This window comes from Penicillium manginii, assembly GCF_028828005.1.
Source record: "Penicillium manginii strain IBT 31320 chromosome Unknown utg000011l:1.0-1395921.0:1.0-1396616.0, whole genome shotgun sequence".
NCBI classification, from domain to species: domain Eukaryota; kingdom Fungi; phylum Ascomycota; class Eurotiomycetes; order Eurotiales; family Aspergillaceae; genus Penicillium; species Penicillium manginii.
Window position 1 is genome coordinate 937,996 of NW_026643112.1, and position 24,411 is coordinate 962,406.

The 24,411-nt window shown below is 48.2% G+C and overlaps 10 protein-coding genes across 10 annotated transcripts; 5 read left to right on the forward strand and 5 right to left on the reverse strand.

Moving 5' to 3' along the window:
- Positions 1-596: 596 nt before the first annotated feature.
- Positions 597-2,593, forward strand: N7533_013626 (sulfatase family protein; the record flags this gene model as incomplete). Its single annotated transcript, XM_057110276.1, has 5 exons — positions 597-924; positions 989-1,150; positions 1,209-1,483; positions 1,569-2,195; positions 2,264-2,593. 5 exons carry the CDS (start codon positions 597-599, stop codon positions 2,591-2,593), a joined length of 1,722 nt encoding a protein of 573 aa, XP_056952978.1.
- A 300-nt stretch (positions 2,594-2,893) lies between these two features.
- On the reverse strand, positions 2,894-3,217 carry N7533_013627 (uncharacterized protein; the record flags this gene model as incomplete). The annotated part of the gene is made up of 1 exon (XM_057110277.1): positions 2,894-3,217. One exon carries the CDS (start codon positions 3,215-3,217, stop codon positions 2,894-2,896), a length of 324 nt encoding a protein of 107 aa, XP_056952979.1.
- Positions 3,218-4,902: 1,685 nt separating this feature from the next.
- On the reverse strand, positions 4,903-5,364 carry N7533_013628 (uncharacterized protein; the record flags this gene model as incomplete). Its single annotated transcript, XM_057110278.1, has 1 exon — positions 4,903-5,364. The coding sequence occupies one exon, from the start codon at positions 5,362-5,364 to the stop codon at positions 4,903-4,905; it is 462 nt and encodes a 153-aa protein (XP_056952980.1).
- A 3,239-nt stretch (positions 5,365-8,603) lies between these two features.
- On the forward strand, positions 8,604-9,663 carry N7533_013629 (putative short chain dehydrogenase; the record flags this gene model as incomplete). Its single annotated transcript, XM_057110279.1, has 2 exons — positions 8,604-9,152; positions 9,352-9,663. 2 exons carry the CDS (start codon positions 8,604-8,606, stop codon positions 9,661-9,663), a joined length of 861 nt encoding a protein of 286 aa, XP_056952981.1.
- Positions 9,664-11,154: 1,491 nt separating this feature from the next.
- N7533_013630 (uncharacterized protein) lies at positions 11,155-11,943 on the reverse strand (the record flags this gene model as incomplete). Its single annotated transcript, XM_057110280.1, has 2 exons — positions 11,155-11,459; positions 11,646-11,943. 2 exons carry the CDS (start codon positions 11,941-11,943, stop codon positions 11,155-11,157), a joined length of 603 nt encoding a protein of 200 aa, XP_056952982.1.
- Positions 11,944-12,354: 411 nt separating this feature from the next.
- Positions 12,355-12,717, forward strand: N7533_013631 (uncharacterized protein; the record flags this gene model as incomplete). Its single annotated transcript, XM_057110281.1, has 1 exon — positions 12,355-12,717. One exon carries the CDS (start codon positions 12,355-12,357, stop codon positions 12,715-12,717), a length of 363 nt encoding a protein of 120 aa, XP_056952983.1.
- A 33-nt stretch (positions 12,718-12,750) lies between these two features.
- Positions 12,751-12,951, reverse strand: N7533_013632 (uncharacterized protein; the record flags this gene model as incomplete). The annotated part of the gene is made up of 1 exon (XM_057110282.1): positions 12,751-12,951. The coding sequence occupies one exon, from the start codon at positions 12,949-12,951 to the stop codon at positions 12,751-12,753; it is 201 nt and encodes a 66-aa protein (XP_056952984.1).
- A 3,225-nt stretch (positions 12,952-16,176) lies between these two features.
- Positions 16,177-17,132, reverse strand: N7533_013633 (uncharacterized protein; the record flags this gene model as incomplete). Its single annotated transcript, XM_057110283.1, has 2 exons — positions 16,177-16,736; positions 16,787-17,132. The coding sequence occupies 2 exons, from the start codon at positions 17,130-17,132 to the stop codon at positions 16,177-16,179; spliced, it is 906 nt and encodes a 301-aa protein (XP_056952985.1).
- A 1,095-nt stretch (positions 17,133-18,227) lies between these two features.
- Positions 18,228-19,505, forward strand: N7533_013634 (retropepsin-like aspartic protease; the record flags this gene model as incomplete). The annotated part of the gene is made up of 1 exon (XM_057110284.1): positions 18,228-19,505. One exon carries the CDS (start codon positions 18,228-18,230, stop codon positions 19,503-19,505), a length of 1,278 nt encoding a protein of 425 aa, XP_056952986.1.
- Positions 19,506-21,953: 2,448 nt separating this feature from the next.
- N7533_013635 (lysophospholipase family protein) lies at positions 21,954-24,043 on the forward strand (the record flags this gene model as incomplete). Its single annotated transcript, XM_057110285.1, has 3 exons — positions 21,954-22,002; positions 22,126-22,786; positions 22,837-24,043. The coding sequence occupies 3 exons, from the start codon at positions 21,954-21,956 to the stop codon at positions 24,041-24,043; spliced, it is 1,917 nt and encodes a 638-aa protein (XP_056952987.1).
- Between the last annotated feature and the right edge of the window lie 368 nt (positions 24,044-24,411).

The window sequence follows — 24,411 nt, forward strand, 5'->3', positions numbered from 1 at the left end:
CTCTTTGACTCTGGGTACATATGAATGGAGTATTTTACTTTTTTAATGAATTGTATCTTAATTCGATCCTTGTATATCACCATCTCGCTTGGCAATTAGTGCCGATTTAATTGCGCACGCCATTTTCTACCCCACATTCCGACATTCTTGGCATGAGGCACATCCTCCCGAGGTAAAAACTTCAACGACGCGGACTTTCCGACTCCCCTTCAGGGTCGAGATGCGGCTTAACATTTTAAAGCTATGTACTTACTTGTTGGAATCTCCCGGGTTTGGAGCAAATACTGAACGCGAATGAGATGAGGGGATGTTGAAGGAAGCCGTCGTCGAAAGTATAACTCTGCGCTTCTCGGATATCCCGACCACCAATTTCCCGCGCCGCCGCCAATCTCGAGGTGAATATGGAAGCGAGGTTCTCCACGGGGTATAGATTCGCGGGGAAAAGAGACTAGTCGATTTTTTGATTATTTCGAGGCGGTATTGAGGGTCGATGCCGGGATTTAGACTAGGATATGGGTGGACATAAAAGCATACCGGTACCCATGGTGATCTTCGACTTTCTACTACCTAGGTAGTAGATGTTTGAGCTTTGCAAAATGCGGCGTTTCAATTCAGCTATTCTTCTAGCAGTCGGTCTGTCTTTGGTTAGTGGGGGTGCTTCAACCAGCCATGGGGCAATTCAGAATGCCGGTCACTCTCCGCAAAACAAACAGCCCAATTTTGTCTTTATCATGACGGATGATCAAGACTTGCATCTTGACTCGCTGAATTATATGCCCAAGCTGCAGCGGCTCGTCGGTGACGAAGGTACGGTCTTTGAGCGCCATTTTTGTACGATTGCCGTCTGCTGTCCGTCGCGAGTGAGCTTAATGACTGGCAAGCTGGCGCATAATACCAACGTCACCGATGTGTATCCTCCATATGGTAAGAACAGAAAAGCGGAGACTTTGAATCTACTTGCAGATTTCATTTCTAATACTCTGTCAAGGTGGTTATCCCAAGTTCGTGTCCGAAGGTCACAATGACAATTACTTGCCCATCTGGCTGCAAGATGCAGGCTATAACACTTACTACACGGGAAAGTTTTTGAATTCCCACTCAACATCCAACTACAACAATCCGTACCCGAAAGGATGGAACGGAACGAACTGTACGTCTATTCACACCAAGGAGCCTTGGCATGGTTTGGAATTGACAGTCTTTTGCAGTCCTGCTCGACCCATCCACTTACAGCTACTGGAACTCTACTTTCCAACACAACCACGACAAACCCGTTGTATCAGATGGCTACTCAACCGATCTAATCTCAGCCCATGCCCTGACCTTCATCAAAGAAGCCCACGCCTCGGACCGCCCATTCTTCATCGGAATCACCCCCATCGCACCGCACTCGAAAACAGCCGAGGTAGAGGGCTCGTCGACCCCAGCCTTCACCGACCCAGTCCCTGCACCACGACACGCGAATAAATTCCCCAACGCAAGAGTCCCACGAGGGGGGAACTTTAATCCAGACACGGTAAATTCCCCAATCACCAGAAAGGTTAATAGTTGCATGCTGACCATATCAGCAAAGCGGCGCCAGCTGGATCCTGGATCTACCCCAACTGAACGCTAGTGATGTCAGCTACATGGACAGCTATTACCGGCACCGACTCCAATCCCTCCAAGCAGTCGACGACCTAGTCGAGAGCGTAGTGAACGAACTCAAGACCTACAATTTGCTCGAAGATACTTATATCTTCTACACATCCGACAACGGCTACCACGTCGGACAGCACCGCATGGTCCCCGGAAAGGGCTGTCCGTACGAAGAAGACATCAACATTCCCATGATAGTGCGTGGACCGGGGGTACCCAAAGGCCGAACCGTCGATTTCGTCACATCTCACACCGACATTGCAGCGACGTTATTTGATTTGGCGGGTATACCGCTGAGAGAAGATTTTGACGGAATTCCGATGCCGTTGACAGCGAAGGGAATGCGGGGCGCGAGGTCTGATCCACGCAGGGAGCATGTTTCGGTTGAGTATTGGGGATCGAATCTCCAGGAGGGTGATATTGGTCGGGTTTCGGCGACGGGCGCGGGCGTTGTGTATTCTAATAATACTTACAAGGCTATGCGGGTTATTGGGGGTGGGTATAATCTTTTTTACTCGGTTTGGTGTACTAATGAGCATGAACTTTACGATTTGACGGTCAGTTATTATTTTTTCTTGGGGGTTTTTGGCGTTCTTTGTCCAACCTTCATGCTAACATCTTGCAGAATGATCCGTACCAGATGGATAATCTCATCAATACCAAGGGCAAGCTCCTTGGTCGGAATATCAAGAAAGTGATCTCTCGCTTAGACGCCCTCCTGCTCGTTCTTAAGAGCTGTAAAGGCTCGGAATGTACGCTTCCCTGGCAGGTTCTACATCCGGATAAGAGGGTCACTAGTCTCGCTGAAGCGCTCAGTCCCACGTACGATCTATTCTACGCCGCGCAGCCTGATATTAGTTTCTCGGCGTGTGAGTTGGGTTATTTTCCGGCGTCGGAGGGGCCGCAGGAGGGGTATGCGTATCGACGGGATGGGGATTGGAGTCATTGGGCGTAGAGGGTTACGTTTGAATGGCCTAAATGTGATTTATGTCTGATACAAAATCGAATCGTTGGGAGGTAGTCGGGGTAGATCTCAATTTTCATTATTTTCTCTTCCATCTGTGGCAGTTTCAATCATGATGCTCGATGGAACAAATGTCAACAGACAGTATGACTTATATTATGATAAATTATCCGCTGGTAGTCAACCTAAATAAAGCAGCCAATGCACCCAACTCCAAGCTAATCAAAAGAAAAAATACCGCTCAATTGACGCGATTTTAAACAAAACTTTCCAATCAGGGCTCCCCGTTGTTTATATTGCCTCATCATCCATCCTCCTCAAATCAACAACGACGAAGCTCTTAACCTCAACCGGCAGCGGATCATCATTATACACAGAGTTCAAAGGAACGTTTCTCCCTGTACACATATCATCATCGAAAGTGATGACATCCTCGTATTCGGCTAGTTTCCGCGCCATGACGAACCCGCCCTTTGGGAAAGATACAGATCGACAATGCTGGGATCCGGACCCCGTGTATGTGTGGCCGATTTTATGCGCGGTCGGGAAATAAGCTACATCCCATGCTGTTGTCGATAGGGCGAGGGCGAGGAGTGAGAAAATTGTGGTTATCATTCTGATCTAAGTAGGCTGTTAGCACTGGATGTTCGAAGGTGGAGATGGCTGAACGCACTGGATTGTGATCGATCCGTCGCAATGCGATTGATGACTTGCAAAAAGGTGCGAGATTAGAAATCAATGACTGCCGTATATTTAAGGACCAGAGCTCTAGTTGGCCTACTATACTTAGCCCACTGACTGAAGATCTGTCAAGAATGCGTAGTTGTGTAGGAAAGAGCTTGAAGAATGCGCCCCCTTGCGACAAAAGAGACTACTCTAAATGGTCGAACTGTACCGAGACACGGGAGGCCTGCTGGGCGGATACGCTAAAGATCTGTATTGACCCCCTGGGCAGGGAGAATGTTGCGGTTCAAGTTGACTGATCATAGAGCCGCTAGATGGAAGGTTGGGTAACGACTAGTTAGTAGTTAGTCTCCATGCTACTAGTACTACCTAACTAGCAATATTTCTATATGTTCGAAATGATCTGCATGTATGTATACTGCAAAGTATCTAACCGTCTATCTATAAGTGAGATTTAATCCCAATAAAACCGCGAATATTGTTAGTAATTTGGATCCCTGGTATGGAAATACCATGATTTACCTCGGCGGGGACCTCGGGATCTGCAACCTTTTTGTAGTTCAGAGCCCTGCTGCGGAGGCGCTCCAGGCGGGTACGCAGATCTCCTCCCAACTCACGAAGAAATAAAAAAAAATAGAATCAAATGATTATAATAGACTCGTGCGTTTCAAATTTTGCGATCAAGTTTTGCGATCAAGTTTTGCGATTGTGAGTATGAAATTTCAAATGGCCCGCGGTCATGATTTTGGAAATGTACTAGTATTTCCGATCATAGACTGATTCAAGCTAGTCCTAACTTGAAGTCTGAGAGTCTCAAAGTTCCAAGTTTCCAAGGTTCCGTCACCTGGGAACGAAGTTGGAAGTTATTCATGGATCAACGCAATTTTTACTAGCCCGCATTGGCACCATCCAACAGGTTTATTCGCATACACAAGGATAGTTTATGACCAAAGTTCTATTAAAAAGAAAAAAATTAATGAAACAGAGCATATCGGAGAATATTGAGCCTCCGACACGTCACGGCGCATAGCGGAGACTCTATATGCAAGCAGCGCCAGCCCGGCGGAGAGTCCCGACCCATTCATCTCAACGGGCCCAGGTCCGAAAAAGTCTGAGAGATAGCGGAAATCTGTAGCCTCGCTAGACTTGACCTGGTGGTCCGACTGGTCAAAAGTGACTACATGAGGCACAACAGCTGGCAGGCCGGAAACCCCCAGTAACAGGAGCGGTTAAGCCACGAAAAGTGTACCAAAAAAGAAAGAACAAATCAGGCGGAGATTGTAGCATTATATGAAGTTCCGGTTGCTAAAAACCCGCTATGAAGCGAAATATAGTGACAAAATTGCCGCAGCATCGAATGGCGCATGTTGGCCATGATGATTTTCTGGACTACTTAGTTGCAGCTTGAACATCCAATAGTCCTCACTGGAGGTCCAGTATCAATTAGCACTGAACTGTACTGGGCAAATCATAAGCCACGGTAGCTCTCTTACCTCTGATGCCCACACAATGGCTCAAAGCCTGTTAAAAGAAGACCGAGCAATGTCCTGATGGATGCTCAACATGGCGCTGGAGAACAGTTTGAAAGAAGAATAGCTGGTACCTTTTCACCACAACTACTTGCATTGGTTTGGTTTCACTTCCTTGGCAAACTTTTTCACGATTGATTTCCCCCAAGCCCATATTTTCGGGTCTTTGAGACACTTGATCGCAATCTCGCAATTTTCTTTGCCTCCATACTTGGCCCCCATATCCAAGTGCTTCATTATGAAACCCATCCCTTTGTCAATCGCACAACCCTTGGCCTCTTGTACCTCCTTCATGTTGCAGAAATTCGTTTCTTTCTTCTGGAAACAGTCCTTCGCAATTGAATCGAACAGCTTCTCGACGTCACCGCTGTACGGTGGTAGTTTTAATCCCCTATCGCCGAGCTTTTTCCAGAGAGGTTTAATGACCTCTTTCTCAAAAAATGGATAGTTCTTGTAATTCGGACATCGGTTCTTCTTGCAAACCAATTCGTTGAAAGTTGGCCATATATTCTTCTCAATCTGTGGGCCGATGTCGCCCAGAGCGTCCATGCATAACTTGTGGGGGAGCATGCCGAATGCGAGGCTAGAAAACAGGAGAAGAAGGAAAGAACATAATCTCAACTGCATTTTTGGTAGTTGTTGTGAGATATCGCTTTATAATGGTTTGAAGTGATTGACGAAATTGAAGAACCTGGGAATGGACCGTAGAGCTTTATAAGGAGGACGGGGTCGCAACACTTGCTTTTCCCTTGTATAATCGCCCCTGCTGTGAAACCTAGATGAGATCTACGGATCTGCCAATAATGATCTCGATTCTTTGCCTAAAATTTCGAATTCTGCAAGGGGCTTAAGGTTTGAACGATAGATTGAATGATCTTCTCAGCTCCTTCATTCAGGCTGGGTGGGTGGTTGGTTGATACTCTTTAACGCCTAGGGGGATCAGGAAGCTGATTCCTAGAGCTCCCTCCTTTGGGTTATCGGGACATGTCTGGCTAACTATGCCGTATTTACGTACGAAATCGCCTATTAGACAGATTAATCGCTGTCTCAAGAAACATCTTGGGACGTTCGCCAGTAGACAGCTCAGGACTTCGGTCGCTTTGAAGTTCCCGCGGAGCTACTTGTCAAGGACTAGGGTGAATGTGTACTCCGTACGTGGGTGTGGGTGTGGGTTGAACCCAACGAAGGTGTGCGAAGGTTGAGTACAGTGAGTGTGCGGTGGGTCGAGCGTACACACGGCTTAGGTGTGATGCGGAAGTCGAGCACATAGTTACGGTCAGGGTGTGTGTGGTATCGGTCGAGGTTGCTAGCGAATCAACGAAGCGAGAGGTTGATCGATGAGCGCGGGAGGTACATGATTGAGAGAACAGCAGAAATCGACTGACCACAGCGTGGCTGCCAGTGACGTTCTACCCTTACGCCACTGCCCCCTCCTTCATTCAGGCGACCTCAGCAAGTGGTGAATCGGTAAATAGTCATAATTCCGTGTGAATAGTAAGATGCAATCGGAGCAACTCCGCGTCCAAAAAATTGTCTCGACAGGAGCTGGGCTTCGTGGCGCTGGCGCATTGTGAAAGACCGGTTTGTCAGAATTTCTCAATTTTCGAGAGGGCTGTAAATAGGCTAATGTGGAAGGACTGGAAGGATTTAAAATGGGGCCACGAGGTAGTATCTGGGTATCTAAAAGGCTTTCGTTAGGCGATCTTTATCAAATCGAGTATGCGGTGGAGAGTGAAGGAATCTCCCGTAGTAGCTATCGACGACGAGATACAAATTGTCGATGTTAAAAGGGAACTGGCAATTTGGTTGGGCGAAATACACCCCCACGCCCTGCAGGAGGTCACTTGACGAATCCTGAATCCACTGTAGCTCCCAGCGCTATCGTGATACATGGCCGTGGACCTGTCTAGCCGGGGAACCGTGCAGATGGCGCGGGGTCCCGGAACTCAACCAGACAGAGCACGGACCAAAAGCAGTAGGAAAAGGAATAGAATCAACTAGAATTCAGCCTGCGGTGGCTGCATGGCTGGCTGTTATACACCGCTGCATCAGAATGTAGGATTGACAAAGTTTGGACATGGTATATTCTAAGATTTTTTTCACGCTGTCGGAGAAGCACAGACAGGTCTCGATCTGCTCTAGATCTAGATCCGACCAGGCCGGCCGGGGGTCCCGCTAAGCGCCTGCAGGTGCAGTATGTAAAGGGACCGGGATTGGAAATGGGGAATGGAATGGGAAAATTCTAGAAGCGGGTCCGATGCGAGTGCCGATTGTTTATTGCAGTTTAGCTGTTCACGGGATCGTGGTGGGACTGTTCACGGAAGAGCAAAAGTGCTGGTGCAAGGGGACTTTTTCCTCGGATTTGCCCGATATAGAATAGTAGGCTCAGGCACCGTAGCGCCCAGCAGAATTTGCTGGTCACACGGGCAATATCTGATACTGCGCCCCTGTCTGAATTGCATTTCCCCTTGATTGCGGATTTATTGTGGACTGGGGTGGATTTTATTTTCGAATGTTTGTTGATTTCTATTTTCATGGTCTTGCCTCAAAAAATTGCCGGCTTGCAGCTCGGTCGGGTTGTACAGTCAAGACGTAACTATACTTCAGGGTGTCCTGGTGGCAGTGGCGAAAACTCCCTACTAGGTAGATACTAGTATCAATTCAAGAACCCATCTAGTTAGAAGGCGAAACTGTTCAGGGTGATGAATTAACTGCGCTATCTGGTAATAGAAATAGAGAGATAAAAATAATAAAAAATAAATCTGCCCAGGAATGGCCATTGAGTTTCCCAGCAGCCGGGGGCTAGGGACAGGGACGGATTCAGCACGGGGAAGCCGGATTGCCCACATGATCCGAAGGGAATTTGTACTACAAAGAATTCCTTACTATTAACTATAGGGTACGGAGTAGCAGAAAGTTACTAAGAAAAAATTTTACATTAGCAGGGCGATCAACAACTCCCCGGGACGGTTCCCCGGGACATGGGGTGTCAGGTGAGGTGAACGGTGGCGTCGAATCTGGGGAGATCGGCTTGCCCGAATAAGGCATCCGATCGACTGGTTCTTCCTTGACTGGTGAACCAGTCTTGGTCAACAAGATTACTGAGCCAATATTGGGCTGCCATGAGAAAATCATTAAATCATAGACTAGGAATATTGTTTACAGATGCCTGCGCGCTTGCGTGGATTTCGAGGACGCCGACAAGGCCCTATCTTACACACCTGTGGTTTAGCAGGATTCAATCCAGTTCGGCTCTTTTTGGTGGATCATTAATCAAGACCCTGGGGAGGAGCAGGAGAAATTGTACTTTTTTATTTTTTATTTTATTTATTTTTTAACCTGTTTGCTTGCCATGCCGTTAAAACGCTCCCCGGGATCCACTACTTTTCTCTGCTCTGATCTGGACTAGACATAGACATAGACTAGACTAGACTAGACTAACTGCACCGCCCACGACGCGCATTCCCCGGGTCTGGGCCGAGCGAGCTTGTGAGCTTGGCTCTGCGTTGCCATTTTCAGACAGACTCTGCTGTCCACGAGACACACCCCCTTCGGCAAGATGCTGCCGATGGGATCGAGGGTTTGCTGTTCCAAAAGAAATATTTAAAGTCATCGTCGTATGCCTCTCCGTTGTTCTTTATTCACCATCTTAATTCTTAATTCTATCTTCTCAAGCCTTTGGCTAAACATCAGCTTCGACTTTATACTTCACTACACTGTGACTCCTATACTTGGACATCTTTTCCCGCCGAACACAAACTTCATCCTAATCAACAATTCGTCTCACAATGTCTGTCTCCATTGAAACCACCCAGGTCCCCACTGCCCCAATGACCCGCCAGCCCGTCCTTCTGGGCCAACAGGCACGCATGCCTGAGTTCAGTCTTGCCGGCAAGGTCGTTCTCGTTTCCGGCGCTGGTCGTGGACTGGGCCTCACACAAAGTGAAGCCCTCCTCGAAGCTGGTGCAAAGGTCTACGCTCTCGACAGACTGGAAGAGCCTGCTCCCGAATTCTTCGAGCTACAGCAACGCGCCAAAGAGCTTGGCACTGAGCTTCAGTATCGCCGCATCGATGTCCGTGACACCGAGTTGCTGAACAGCGTCATTGAGGGCATTGCCCAGGTCGAGGGACGCATGGATGGTCTCGTTGCTGCCGCTGGTATCCAACAGGAGACCCCTGCTCTCGAGTACTCTGCTAAGGACAGCAATACAATGTTCGAGGTCAACGTCACTGGTGTCTTCATGACTGCCCAGGCGGTTGCGAAGCAGATGATTCGCTTTGGAAACGGTGGCAGCATCGCCATGATCGCCAGTATGAGTGGTACCATTGCCAATAGGGTAAGTCCCCCTCCCTCCACTCGTCTTTCCCTTTGCTTTCTCTCCTTGTGCCCGGTTAAGCCGGATGATATCCATACGTATCTACCTGGCTTGTCTTTCAGCCTGCCTCGTATTGGATCCCTACCTTCTTTGCCGCCTCCCCCGCATTTTTACCTTTTTCATCCATTGTTCGAATTCAGACTAACAGGGATTCTAACAGGGCCTCATCTGTCCCGCCTACAACGCCTCCAAGGCCGCCGTCATCCAACTTGGTCGCAACCTCGCTGCCGAATGGGGCCAGTACAATATCCGTGTCAACACTATTTCCCCGGGTTACATCGTCACCGCTATGGTTGAGAAGCTGTTTGTTGAGTTCCCTGAGCGCCGCGACCAGTGGCCCAAGGAGAATATGCTTGGCCGTCTGTCTCGTCCCGAGGAGTACCGTGGTGCAGCGGTCTTCCTGCTCTCCGATGCCTCTTCGTTCATGACTGGCTCTGACCTGCGCATGGACGGTGGTCACGCCGCGTGGTAAAGGCATTCTGGTTGTCTTGGAGTGATACCCTACTGTTCCCATCGTCCCTCGGTGGACGGGGAATACATTGTATGCATACACGTGGCGGGCGGGCTTTCATGGCATGGCGTTTTGCTTTTCTTTCTCTTTCTTATTAATAGGATGAGCCGGTGGTTTTCATTGGCAGTTTGTGGCTTTCTTGGCCTTTTCTTAGGGATTATGATCAGCGTGATTGATTCTGTTTCGCGTTTCTATTCTTTGCGCATAGTTTAGACTCATATCGATCGCTCGAGTTAATGCAATGATGATCCGACCCACTTTGACTTTTGACAGATCAGCTCCACCTCCACTCGGAGTCCCTCGCTGTTAATTCCAAGTAGACTGAATAACGCAGGGCTGGTCACGGGCGACGCACGGCCTTTCCAAGTGTGCCCTTGTTCTTCCCGCTATATGAGCCGATTCATATTGTTTTTGGATTGGACTCACACCGTTATTTCTGGTCCAGTTGGATCCGACCACATCATGAATGAGACGGGTGACCTTATGCCGATCTACGAGAGAGGAAACCCCGTCCCCGAGCCCACGATACCTGCCGGGCCTGGGGAGCCCCTGCGAGTGGAATTCATTGTATTCCAGGTTGGTTTTAGTGAAAGTCAGGTGGTGACAAGGATACATGGGACTGGGACGCACAAAAGCCAAGCCAAGAATCTTGTCATCGTTAACTCTGGGGAAGTGGAGGCGACCCCCGCGTTTTCGCCAGTCATATCGCGCCTGAGGCACACTCGGCCCTCCCCGAGTCTGGAGCGACATGTATCGTTCATCCAATGGTCATAGATTTAGCTACAATATGCTGTCAGTTGTTCGTTGGGCGCCGCGGCGTGCGGTTGATTCGTGTTGTCCATGCAAGGGGGTGTTTTGCCATCCGTCGCCCGACTGGCCTTGATGATACACTTGCCATCACCATTCAATTTTACCTAGGCTTGAGCACCGTGACGTTTTTAGTCGGTATATCCCGGTTAATAACGGGTTTTGGTCACTTGCTTCAAGATTCTAACCGGTAGGTTGAAGTCATGACCTTCGGTATTCCTGATATGGTACAAACCTTGTGCTGGCACATAGCACCTCAACGCCCCAACAAAATGCATGACAAGGTTCTCAGTGTTTGTTTGTTTTCAAAGTGGAAGATTGATTCGTTTCCGGACGGAGAAGTCACACCGTACGACGATTGTCCCACCGGCCCGGTCAATCCAGTCGTAGTCGAGTGTTGACGTAAGACATAGCGATCCCGTGAGCCACCTCGTGAGTTTGATTGTAATGTTTTTGGCTTTCGGACCTCCGTCCTATTTTGGGATCCCACGAAATGAACTCAACTTGTAAGTGCCGGCTTGCCGACCATTGAAGACAAGTTGCCACGAGACTGATAGCCTCCGCAGCGCGGCGGAACGACGCGTATACAAATCCCCGTTTTGGGTTTTTGCCGGAATTTGCATAATGGCTCTTCGAAATATTGCTTCATCGGCCCCTCTTGCTTGACGGTAAATGGATAGCCAAGGGAACTGGGATTGTGAAGTAGCTAGGGTTCCGCCCAACATTGCATCCCTGGTGAATTGACGAAGACTTGGCGAATAGGTCGGCGCATACGACACCCGCGATTGGATTTGTATGATATCCGGAATATTCAACGCCATTTCGTGGCAAGTATGATTGTTCGTCTGAAGGTTTGTGTTGTGCAGGTGGACGTATTGCCTCAGCACTGCTGAGGCCGTAGATGCTTTGGGAGAGGAACTTCTTGTAGGCTGATGCGTATAATCGTCGATCTAGGAAGATAATTAGCATTTGCTATAATATGTTAGCTCAAGACGAGCATGACTACCATCTAGATAATTCTTGCCGACTGACCTTCTCACTGGATAGAACCAATGGGCCCAGATGCGTATAATGAGTTGGAGATGTTTGTCAGGGGGCTTTAGGCCGCAGTCCCTCGGACTTTCGATAAGACCAACGGATGAGACTTGGCCATTGCAACAGTACGCGAACACAAGCTTTCAACCACCAGTCGGCCTGTGTGATTGTCCTGTCGGACTTTCTCGTCCCATGGCTGGAATTGATATCAAGCCTTTGCAAGACTACCATTTGGCGAGACCTATGGCACTGGCCAATAGTTCCTTCCGTCAATTGCTGGGATTGTGGAAGGGGAGATGTATTCCGTCGTTTGTCTTTTGCGTTTCCGTCGTGCCTCTTATCGCACTCCATTCCATGCAGGAACTTGAAGGTATAGGTTAAGCCTGAGGCACTAGGCATTGGGGTTGGGAACTTGATATGCGCATTCGCCAATTGACTCGTCCAGACCCATCGTGACTCCAAGAACATCCAGTACAGCATTGGAATGTATGTTGGAAAATGTTCGTGTGGAAGTGGTGGAAGTCTACAATGCAGTGCAGTGTTTGCGGTTCAATTAGAGTGAGAAATGAGGCTGAAATCTTACCCTTTTGGGCCAAAAACTTCATCGCTCCTTCCTCGACATTCACTACCTCCCTCTCGCTCCTTCCTCTTTGCACATCTTCTCTCACTTCACGTGTTCCACTCTTCATCTTCATCACTCCTCTCTCTACTATTTGGTCTCCTTTGTCGTCTCTAATTCTTCACTTCATCTCTTTCATTCTCCTTTTCCCTCCCATTATTTTCTTTCTCCTTTGTCAATTAACCATCGAAATGGAGCTAGATGAGTTTGGGCGTGAGCGAGGCTCTCTCAAAGGCGATCTCCCGGTCCACCGAGAGACCCTCCCTCAGCCAGGCTTCGTGGTGACCTACCCCGAGAAAGGGCTTCTTACGCCCTCCTATCACCTTGGACTGGGTGATGAAAGCCCAAATCCCGATGAACTGACCGGTCCGGCAGCTTTGCGTCGTGTATCAGCTCCTATCCCCTGGTCTGTCTATGCCGTTGCTTTTGTGGAGCTGTGCGAGCGATTCTCGTACTACGGAACACAGAAACGGCCTTGTGGCATGGATTTAAGTAAAGGAGTGTGCAGCTTCGATAAAGGAGCAAGAGGTACTTACGTATGCACCCAGCCCTGAGGTCAAGGATCTCAACAGAAAGGGTAGATTGGCTCAGAGGCAAGCATGCACGGCGGAATAGTCGCGTTTCGGACCACCGGCACCTCCACAGTGGTGATCTTTATGCCACTTTACTTTGGCATCTAGCGATCGGGTCTCGAGAGACTCAGGCTGAGGCTCAGGATGAGCAGCGACCGCGTCCAGAAGGAAGGGAAGTACCGCGATGGTACTCAAGGAGAAGCTGTTGAACATCATCTTGAGGGATGTTGACTCGGAGGACTCAACAAAGTTCTCTGCTGTACAATAGATGTAGATCGAAATTTGGAGATTCCAAGGTTGACAATAGAATTTGAAACTTGAACTTGAATGTTTGATGAAGTAGAATCCGACGAGAAAAGGCCCATGGTTTATATATGCCTACCACTGACACTAGGACTAGTACAAAGCTGTACTACCAGAGGACCGGCAATTTCAAGCAATCATATTGCGCTTCAATGGAAGAATCACCAAGCTACCTAGGTACCAGATACGGTGAATAGCATCTGTTCTTTTCAATCATCTCGTAGAATTCGCCAATGAGCAACGAGGCTGGATCTTATACAGGGCGCCTAAATATGGCCATTACTCTACCAAAGGTCAACAGTTGAAAGATTTTGCTTTTTTTTAGCACAATGATTTGCATCTGGACTGTGGCTACTGCAGTTTTCAGCCTCGTAGATTTGGCCAATGATCGATGAGGCTAGATCTGATACGGGGCGCCTAAATGTAGCCGTTGCTCTACCAGAGGTAAACGGACGGTTCACAAACACAAAACTTCTTCGGTAAAAAGAATATTATGATCTGGAAACTTTGATGAAATCAATGTTGTTAATAATGACTCCCTACTTGTAACGACTAAAAAGAATGACTCTGCAAGGTATCAAATATACTGAACGGACTGGATTCAGATTTGACTAGTATGAACGGTAACAAAAGCCGATTCTTGAACAAACTTCAAGTAGCCTAAGATATTTCTTGTGGTTATTTCCTCGTCGCAATTGAATACAAAGTGTATTTTAGGAAAGGGGATAATGCACTCCACTCGGGATACTACCATCTTTGATATCATGGTTGGTATACCAGCCCGCTAGACCCCGTTACAGAGCTACAAAAGCCTTGGGTTCTTGGCGATGTGGTACTATCTAGATTCCTGCAGTGCCCCTATTAAAATCCGCCAATAATATTGAGACTATGCATGTAAGCACACTCGGGCATGATTGATGTAGTTACAGGGTTTGAGGCTCCACTAACTGCGGTAACCCCGCATGGGACGGGAGGGCACCCTAAACTTTCCCGAGCCTCGAATTAAGGCTCCCCATACCCACTCGCCTAAATTGAGGGTTGAGGGTACCGCTTTGATACTAGGACTTTTAGTGTTCTACAAAGTGTACACGTAGCAGTGTGGAAGCAGTGTATTCAGTTCTCGTATGGTAGAGGTAGAGGGGTGCGGGAAAAGGTGAGGAAGGAGGCTATGGATTACTGTCTAACAAGGGTACCTGCAGGGATCAAGGTGAAACCGTGACCCTGAGCCTCCAATTTGCGGGGAAGGGTATTGGGAGGCCTGAACATAAGCCTCAATTTATCATTTATGGAGGAAGATATTGGGTACCCTATTTTTCAAGGCTGGATTGCGGCATTATTCATTATCTTTCAGTCTCTTTTGTCTGGGCCCTGTACAAACCTCAGAATTCCGTAGCACAGAGTTTACTGGTGGGCTTTACAATGACTATGCGGGTAAAATCTTGATACTACCGCAACAGACATAGAACCTTGGGCTCAGTCTTTTGACAGGTTGAACCCACTTGATCCGAGGTTATTCCAAGGTTAGTGATCTTTCAACTTCAAGTCATGTACCTAGGTAGTACTACTAGTATATTTTGGCCCATCTGGGCACTGCCAGTGGGGCCTGGCATAGTACTAACCTTGGAAGCCACTATCCAGATCCACCGAACATATCCAAACAGAAGGGCGCTGGACCTCGGGACCTCATTGGTGATCATTTTCATCCGGACTCATTGAAATAGCATGTTCTCAGGGACGACAATAAGACTGGCACCTGCAATTTCCTGCAAGGCGTCCCAGAGATCGACATAAAAATCACCCTCTTCTGACAGCAAGTCTTGGAAAGGTTAGTAATGATCGACTTCCTCCCCAACTGAGGTGACATGCCGGCTCATTATGCGCCTCAAAGGATCGCGATAACTTCCGTGGTTGGGCGGGGTATTGACGCACAGGAAGAAAAACTAGTAGTAAGTAGAGAGTGACGACTAGCTTCTTTTCAATAATACCATCCATCCTCTAGAGCTCTCGACGACTTGAAAGTTTCTTATATAATCCAGAATGTAATTTCATATCCAAATCGCGAATATGCTTTGCACAGGACTAGGATAAACTTTGGAAGACGGCAATATCATTGCGGAGAAGGAATTTTGCTTCGAGGTGGGTGAGGTTTTGAGCATTCATTTGATCATGAATATCAGATCATATTCTCAATTATCGATGTGCTGAAGCTAAAGCAATATCTGAAAGTGGATTGGTACATACGAAGATGCGAAGTTTGTCTTCAGGTTATTAAGTAACATTCCTATCGCGGATCTACAGAAACGCTTGAATACTAATTTCTAAATTCATGGTCTCTGGAATCAAGGGTCGCCTACTATGGCTGCTTTCCCTTGCGTCGCGTGACCTGGCTAAGCACTGGCAGTATTGGTACTTGTAGGGTACTATTCCTGCTTCGATTCCGCTCCACATTGGCCGGTTCGCATAGAATAAGTAGGCACAAGCGATTCAATCTCTAAATATCTGGTTGTGCATATGCTGTACTAGTAAGAAATACATTTTTTTTTTTGCCTAGGTATTAAAATGAGTGCGATATTTTGCACGGTTCATGATTCTACACCTTTTTTTGTTTTTATCTCTGCGGAGTAACATAAGTACCTACTAACTAAGAGCTACTAGGTAATATTATCAAGTTTTGCTACCTAGTACCTAAGCAGGCGCTAGTGAGCCGGCTTAATTGGTTCCAAGGTTGGTAATATTGCACGCCTTGGGGATCAGCTTCCGCCGATCCCCGAAACTCCCTGGGCTAAAGAAACATAACAACTTGAACAAATCATCATGATGGTGGCATGTGCTATTAATTGTGGTGAAATCCCGTATACTGATGATAACAAGGGCATGCTAACTCCCTATATCTGCTCTTAATATAGTGTAGTGCCCAGGTGGACTTAGCGCCAGGGGTAGTGGAACAGGATTGTGAGGTCTAAGTGACAATGTGGTTCGCCAACATAGAGCCGCTAGTCCTGTAGATAATCAAGAAGTTGCGGACGCCATCTCGAAATGATCCGATTCATGATTCACCTGAAATCCCTGCATCCTCCTCAATCGCTACCGTGTCTCCTCGGCTAAATTTTTCCTTGGAAAGGCTCTCATTTTTAAGTATCATGGACGGCTCAGGATGGTACTGCCCCCTAAGTTTCCTGAAATGAACACAACTAACACTGCAGCATAGGCGGCTGCAGCACCATATATTTCTGCTCTCCTAGCACTGGTCAATAGCGCCATACTGAGAGCAAAGACCAACGTATAGGCGACCACCAAACCCAACTTCGTAGTCGCGTCATTGATAACGTAAAGACTGATAATGGCAACAGCCAACAGGACTGCGGCAGATAGGACACTGATCCCGGCAACTATCTGTGCGATATACTGACCCTTGTAGACTGTCGTGCGATCGAGTGGGTCAATGGTTTTGCGGCTCTGGAAAGCCCAGTGATCTTGCAGAAGTTTTGAGAGAATGTCCTCATCGGGAGGCTTTCGCAGAGCGACTAGATCGTCCGCTTCTTTCAGCATATCCTTGGCTCTTCCACTTATAATCGGGACTGATGGAAGATAGGGGCCTTTCCAAGCGTTCCCCTCGATATAATCGCGGTAAGTGAAAAGAACGCGATCACTAGGCCCACTTAATCTGGCGATTCGAGATTGTCGCAGCAGTGCCTCTTCTGAGTTCCAGAATTAGTTCAAAAGGTATCAGCCGGCGTAAAACACGCACCATATTCTTTGATTTTAGTCGATAACTCAGCCACCTTCTCTAGTCGTTCCCTCTCTGGCCTTGCCGGATCAGCGGCAAGCTTTGTGAGTGTCTCCCATCGTCGCGATGCCTGACGAGCGTCGAGGTCGTTACTCCTCCGTGCTTCGTTATCAAGCTCATCTATTTCTTGCTCCAGTTGGATAAGCTGGCTCTGCAAGTGAAGAAGATTGCGCGCGCTGAGTTGCCTGAACCTGCGGAAGACCAGGGTTTCGCCATCGGGGTCTCGTCCTATCCAAGCCGCGAGGGCAGGGTAACCGTCGCGCGCATTCCCAAGCCCTGCACCATCCAGGTTTAGAGCTTCTGCCATAAAATTGCTTAATTACAGATAATGTTTCGAGGTGGATATCTGCAAGCAAAAGCTTCCTCTTTTGAACCCGTACCAGTGTGGCCATCGGCCCTGGAGACGCCCTGCGGAAGGCAGCCAGTGGTCAGCAGCCATGGATGCCCAACGTGGCTGTGCTAGGCTGCCTGACGAGTTCAAGTTGCGCGGTCCTCAGCGGGCCCAGCTCACGTATCTATGACTTCTGTTCCATATAGTTGTCTCACCGACTACTACACACTATAACCATCCTTCACTCGCATTGCATCCGAGTCCTCCATTCCGTCTAGCCTACGCACAACGTCTCAGATACAATTTTCCCCAGCTCCAATAACTAATTCATCCTCGCAGAATATCTAAATCACGGTAGGACCCCACTAGCATGGTGGCCGACGAGGACGATCCTCCACGGTGTGTCATTCGTAACCAGGCAAGTCGTATTTCGTTCATATTCTGACATACTATAGGGAATATTGCGAAAGGTCGATTCATGATGAAAGAACAGATTCAGAGCCAGCCACTGTCGATTCAAACTCTATGTTGACCTCTGCAGCTCATTCAGAAACGAGGGCTCAAAGAGCAGAGTCAGAACCACCCACAGTCGATTCAACTCCTCTTTCGACCTATCCAGCTCATTCAGAAACGAGGGCCTCCTCGATAAAGGCAGGTCAGGATGGGTATTCGAGGCTTTTTTTTCTTCAACAAGAACCCAATCACATCACAGAAGAGCTATTGATCAACGAAGTTCGAGGAATCTATTCCGGACTAGTTATGGTGGAGAAAAAGTGTATCGAGCTCGACAGGCAACAGACGCAATCAAAAGCCGAAATATCAGAGTCGCAATGGCAAGCTTTGATCTCTTTACATCGCACACTTTTACATGAGCATCACGATTTTTTCTTGTCTTCGCAACATCCATCAGCAACCCAAATGCTCAAACGCCTTGCGAGGAAATACGCGATGCCCGCCCGCATGTGGCGATATGCAATTCATTCATTCCTTGAGTTATTACGACACAATCTGCCGGAATCTTTGGATCATATGCTTAGCTTGATATATCTGTCCTATTCGATGCTAACATTAATGTTTGAAACTGTCTCGGAATTCCGTGAAACTTGGATCGAGTGTCTGGGAGATTTAGCACGATATCGCATGGCCGTGGAAGAGACTGATGTGAAAGACCGCGAAATCTGGGCTGGAGTCTCGCGTTATTGGTGCAATCAGGATACAGATCACAGTCCCGAGGTTGGGAGGATTCAACACCATCTTGCAATGTTAGCTCGCCCGGACGTTCTCCAACAGCTCTTCTACTCCACCAAGGCCCTGGTCTGTGGGCAAAATATGCGGCAAGAAACCGACATTTTGCCAGAAGAGCAAATTGTAAGAGACTATGAATTTTTGCATTCATCGAGGTCGTCGAATACCCCGAGATTGACGTATCAGAAGAGAGGAACAGATGTTAAGCAAGAATCGGAATTTGAAAGTGCACGTTCCAATGATCGCATCTTCGAAATACCTTGTCAACTCGCAGAACATTCTACCAATGCGCTTGGAGATTATGGGGCAAAGAAAAATTTCATGAAAGAAGCATATGCTCTTCGCTTGGGGTTCCCGATAAGCCGGAATACTTCCTGCAAAGTCACCATCGGTAGTGGGGAGCAAGCGACGACTGTGGGGACTGCAACTGTACCATTCCGGTTCCGCGGCGAAAATGAGGTGCACAGGCTTAAATTCCAGCTTCTCCCCAGCTGCATCCATAATGTGATCGTGGGGAAGCCATTTTTGAAACTGACGAAGACGTTCTCAAACGTCGCCAACTTCTCTCGCCGTGTGAAAGAAAGAGTTACCAAAGGTTTCTCGCAGTTTCATCTTTTATACCTCGGTGCATCTACTCCAATGTTTGAGGGTTCCATCAATGGCCAGGTGCAGACTGCTCTCGCTGATTCTGGCTCAAAGGTATTACTTATGGATGAGGCTTATGCACGAAGTATTGGGGTGCACATTCAAACTGGACATGAGCATCAAACGAGGCTGAGGTTTGCCGATAATACGGCCACAGACACGGTCGGTATGGCCTATAATGTCAAATGGCGTTTTGGCAGCGATGGTGAATTCAGCTCACCTTATTTTCTCAACTTTCATATTCTGAAGAACGCCCCCGCGAATGTCATCCTGAACGACACCTTCCTCTTTGACACCAAAGCTTTCTCACAATATCATCAGTATTTAACAGATAATGATGACGACTGCGAAGATGAAGACATGCTGATTTATTTTCTTGCAATTGACGTTGATAGGAGAAAGAAGCGAACTCAAAGTAAGATATCAACTGTACTGCAATATTGCAGATTTCCTCTCTGACTGTTGTTTCTCAGTGAATGTAACCTCCTTCTCTCTTGTCGATTTACGGTATCTGGAACTTGTTCGCCGCGGTGAGGAGGCAGACCGTATCTCTACACTTCCAGGAGCCAAGGGGATTGCCGCGCGAAAGATCGAGGACGAGCGGTGCGCCGAATGGGACCGGGCATTCACGGCTGTACAGGCAAAAAGTCAGCCGCAGAGCCTACAACTGCTTTCCGCAGCCGCTGTTTCGCAAGTGCAATCAACTTCATCTTCACATTCAAGCACCTACAGACTTCAAGGGTCTGAATCATCTCAAGCACATAAGAGGGGTTTTCTGAAATTCTCGACTTGGCTGAGGCGCGGGAAAGCGAGTACAAGCTAACAACTTTTGCTCGAGGTAGGCTAAATTGGACCTAAAAGAAGACCGGACCTAAGAAAAATACCAACGGAGAGGCTGGGCGTGATTTCCGCATTGTCTGTCCCGTGTGGAATGCTTTCTCGCATGGACCATGGTAATCAGGAATACTCAAGCTTCAAAAAAAAAATAGCATACAATTTAACGCAGTCTGTGTATCAACGTTAATACGCGGAATCCTTGCCAATGGCCCATCCCCGTATAAGATCATCTCCACTCCAGGACCGGAGTTTCTTAGTAGCCTCTTTTTTGGCTGCATGGTATATCCATCTTCAACTTGGAACAACTTGAAGGTTGTTTGTCATAATCAATAATTTCACATCTAGGTATATTTCGAGTCAAGTTCTTGACTCATGTCATGATTCAAGTTGACTTTCATTGAATAATTAGGTTGAAATACCTATTTATCACATCTACTACTAGCATGTGTCTCGGGGTGGCTCGCTCACGAGTCTAACATCATGATGTTATACGATAAATACAGACACATGAATCAGTCATCCTCCGGAGTTACTATTAGTGTTAATTTCCCTTGATATCTAGTGCATAGTTATTTCTTCATCGCTCTTGGACAGCATTCTAAACGTCTTCTACCTAGTACTCAGAGGGGGTTCTGGGGCTATTCAAAGAGAACCCAATTTCCCCACCGCCGATCGCGGGCTGCCGATGAAAGTTCTTCACAACCTGAAACCAACCCTGATCGACGGGCCCTGAACATCACCCGTCCTGCCTCTAATTTTGATCTTATTCAATCTCTAGTATCAGCGCAGATGGAAATTTTACTTGATCTCTGTGTTCCCCCGAAACTAAAAAATTCAACGCGAATACGAGTCTATTATTATTGTTCTGCCTGTTTAGCTGAAAACCCACCCTGCCATCGACTAAGCCGCTAGCCCCGGCCGTTAGCTCCCGAATTTGCGGTGTAAAACACACCTTGGGACGCCTGTCTGCTTACTTGCGTTCCTCAGGTTGGCCGCAGAGCTGCTTCTTGTCTGTGCCTAAAGGTCCGGGTACAAAATATAGCTGCCTGGCGGGGTTGCAGTCGGGCCAAATAATACACTCCCTAAATATGAGGGCTGCTAGTATAGTAGGTTCGGATACTCGGAGGACCGTTCGGAAGGCCCGGGAATTGATGTTTTAGATTATTTTCAATGGTTCAAGTAGGGTGGAGCGTGGTGGATTATTTGGCCCCATAATGAAGGGGGGTCCTAGGGTTTGGTTCAGTGGCTCGGGCTAGGGGGGGATTTGGGGGCGAATGGGGGTGGCTTGTTAAGATTATTCAGGGATGCTGGGATACACTAGTGGAATGCCTGTGTTTTGACTTGTTCTTTTGTTCGGGCTGGGCGATTTCATGGATCTATAATCCGTACGGAGTAGGCAGATGCATTAGAGTACCGTTTGAAGTATAATTACTAGTGTAAATATTTATGAATTCATGTGATGAATCAATTAGAATAGACTATTCGACAGCCATATCTTTATTAGTCATTGTAGATTGAGGGCGACTGCAATGCCAGAGTGATGACGTACAAAGAATGCCCTCGTGATGTCCAAAATTCAACCTCATACGATTCCTTCGGGCGTTATACTCCTTCCAAGGTTGCGAAACTCATACTGCTTTGGTATGCCAATCCATCGTACTGGCTCACCTCAGCCCTGCGCCACACGACTCGAGATCCTCAGGTCAGGCCTCATCTAGTTTTGGAGTTATGCACCGCCTGGTGGAGCTCGGAAGGGCTCGTTCGTCCTGACATCACCAGATCCACACGACGACCATCCACTCGCTGCACCACCATTCGTCGTCCCCGGGAACACTAATGTACGATGGAGACGGAAGTGATTCTTTGAATCTGCCTACAGTGAAGGAGTGAGCTACCACATTGAATTTCGGTGCGGGCTTGGCCAAGCTTCCGGCGGCCCCGGCGCATAAATATTATGAGGCACCCCTGGCGATGATCGGCTCTCTCTCTCTCCCCAGATCCAGGTATTCTCTCTGGCTGCTCGCGTCGAAGAGAATTTGAATGAGTTGACATCGCGACAACACATTCACCATGAAATCCGGTGCCCTTATCGCGTCTCTAGCCCTGGGCTCGTTGCCCGGTATGTCCCACCCCCCCCCCATCGCCCAGCGGTCGCAGTGATAAGCACCTCACCTCACCTCGGGTTAAAGTCCAAAAAGCATTCCTCAATTCAGACCCCGCTAACAGCCATTGCCTTCTCCAGCCGCGATTGCAGCTCCCCCGGGCTTTGAGCCCGCAAATGTCGTCCCTGTATTCGGCCGAGCACTTCCCGATGCACCCGATGGCTACACCCCGACCAAAGTTAGCTGCCCTGGAACTCGTCCAACAGTGCGCAGCGCCGCGAAGCTCTCCTCCAATGAGACCGACTGGCTCAAGACCCGTCGCGACAAGTCCCTTTCTGCTATGACAGATTTCTTCGGCCACGTGAAGGTCGGCGATTATGATGTTACTTCTTGGCTGAACAAGCACAAAAGCAATTCCTCAAATATTCCCAATATTGGTATCGCCGTGTCTGGTGGTGGTTACCGTGCGCTGATGAACGGCGCTGGTGCCATCAAGGCATTCGATAGCCGAACTTACAATGCTACCACCGATGGTCACCTTGGTGGTCTACTTCAATCTTCTACTTATGTTGCTGGTCTCAGCGGTGGTAGCTGGCTGCTGGGCTCTATCTACATTAACAACTTCACCACCATTGATCAGCTGCAGAATAGTTCCGTTTGGCAGTTCGATAACTCTATTCTCGAGGGTCCTGATACCGGCGGTATCCAGCTCCTGGATTCGGCCAGTTACTACAAGGACATTGCTGAAGCTGTCGAGGGCAAGAAAAAGGCCGGATTTGACACTTCGCTCACTGACATTTGGTAAATTATACCCCCAAGCATCTCTGAGGATATTTGCTAATGAAACTTAGGGGCCGTGCTCTCGCCTATCAAATGTTCAATGCCAGCAACGGCGGCATCGACTACACCTGGTCCTCCATTGCGAAAACCTCGGAGTTCCAGGATGGCAGCTACCCCATGCCCCTTGTCGTGGCTGATGGCCGTAACCCTGGTGAGCTGGTTGTTGGCAGCAACTCAACTGTCTACGAATTCAACCCTTGGGAGTTCGGCACCTTTGATCCGACCATCTTCGGCTTCGTTCCCCTTGACAACCTGGGCTCGCGTTTTGTCGGTGGCTCTCTTCCTAGCAACGAGAGCTGCGTTGGGGGTTATGACAATGCTGGTTTCATTATTGGAACCTCCTCCACTCTTTTCAACCAGTTCCTGCTCCAACTCAACACCACCTCTCTCCCGTCCTTTGTGAAGAATATTTTCAACGACATTCTTAACAAGCTGGACAAGGCTGATGATGATATCGCTTCCTACGATCCCAACCCATTCTATCACTACAACAACCACTCTTCCCCATATGCCCAGCAAACCGCTCTGGATGTCGTTGATGGTGGTGAGGATCTGCAAAACATCCCCCTGCACCCGCTGATCCAGCCCGAGCGTCACGTCGATGTTATCTTCGCTGTCGACTCCTCCGCCGACACCACCTACAGCTGGCCCAACGGTACCGCCATGGTTGCCACTTATGAGCGCAGCCTTAACAGCACCGGCATCGGCAACGGCACTTCCTTCCCTGCCGTGCCGGACCAGAACACATTCGTGAACCTGGGCCTGAACACCCGACCTACCTTCTTCGGTTGCAATAGCTCCAACACAACCGGCCCTACCCCGCTGGTTGTCTACATCCCCAACACCCCATACACCACTCTCTCTAACGAGACAACCTTCACCCTGAGCCGCGATAACGACGTCCGTAATGACATCATCAACAACGGATACGAAGTTGCAACCATGGCTAACGGCACTCGTGATGGCAACTGGACTACCTGTGTCGGCTGTGCCATCCTAAGCCGCTCTTTCGAGCGTACTGGTGATACCCTCCCTGATGTCTGCACCCAGTGCTTCAAGAACTACTGCTGGAACGGCACCATTGACTCGAGGGACCCCGGAGTCTTTGAGCCAAGTGTCATTATCAAGGACGCTGATAGCGCTGCCATTGCTGCTATTGTTCCTTCCGTGCTCTCTGCTGCTGTTGCGGCTGGTGTGGCTCTCTTCAGTCTGGCTTAGATTTAAAGAATTCGTACATAATGAACTTCGGTTATACTTGATAATGATGGCGTCATCTGGGCACATTCAATTGGATTTAATATTTATTTATCTGTTTTATATTCGTTCGCTGTGCGAATTTGGAGCACGGGTTTTGTATTGTATTTTTGAATAAGTTTCGAAGATCCTTAAGCAGGGCCAGAGTAGGCTCTGGTATGTCAGGCCTAGTACTGTAGATAGTCGATATTAGAGATAAAAAGAGCCCTGGAGTACACTATGAGTTATCCTGCCTAGTCATAAAATCAGTACCCTGAATAGTTAGGATGAAGTTAACATTCAATTCCGTCCACAGGGCGCCCGGGGTCTAGCTTGAACGTAATTGGAACCCA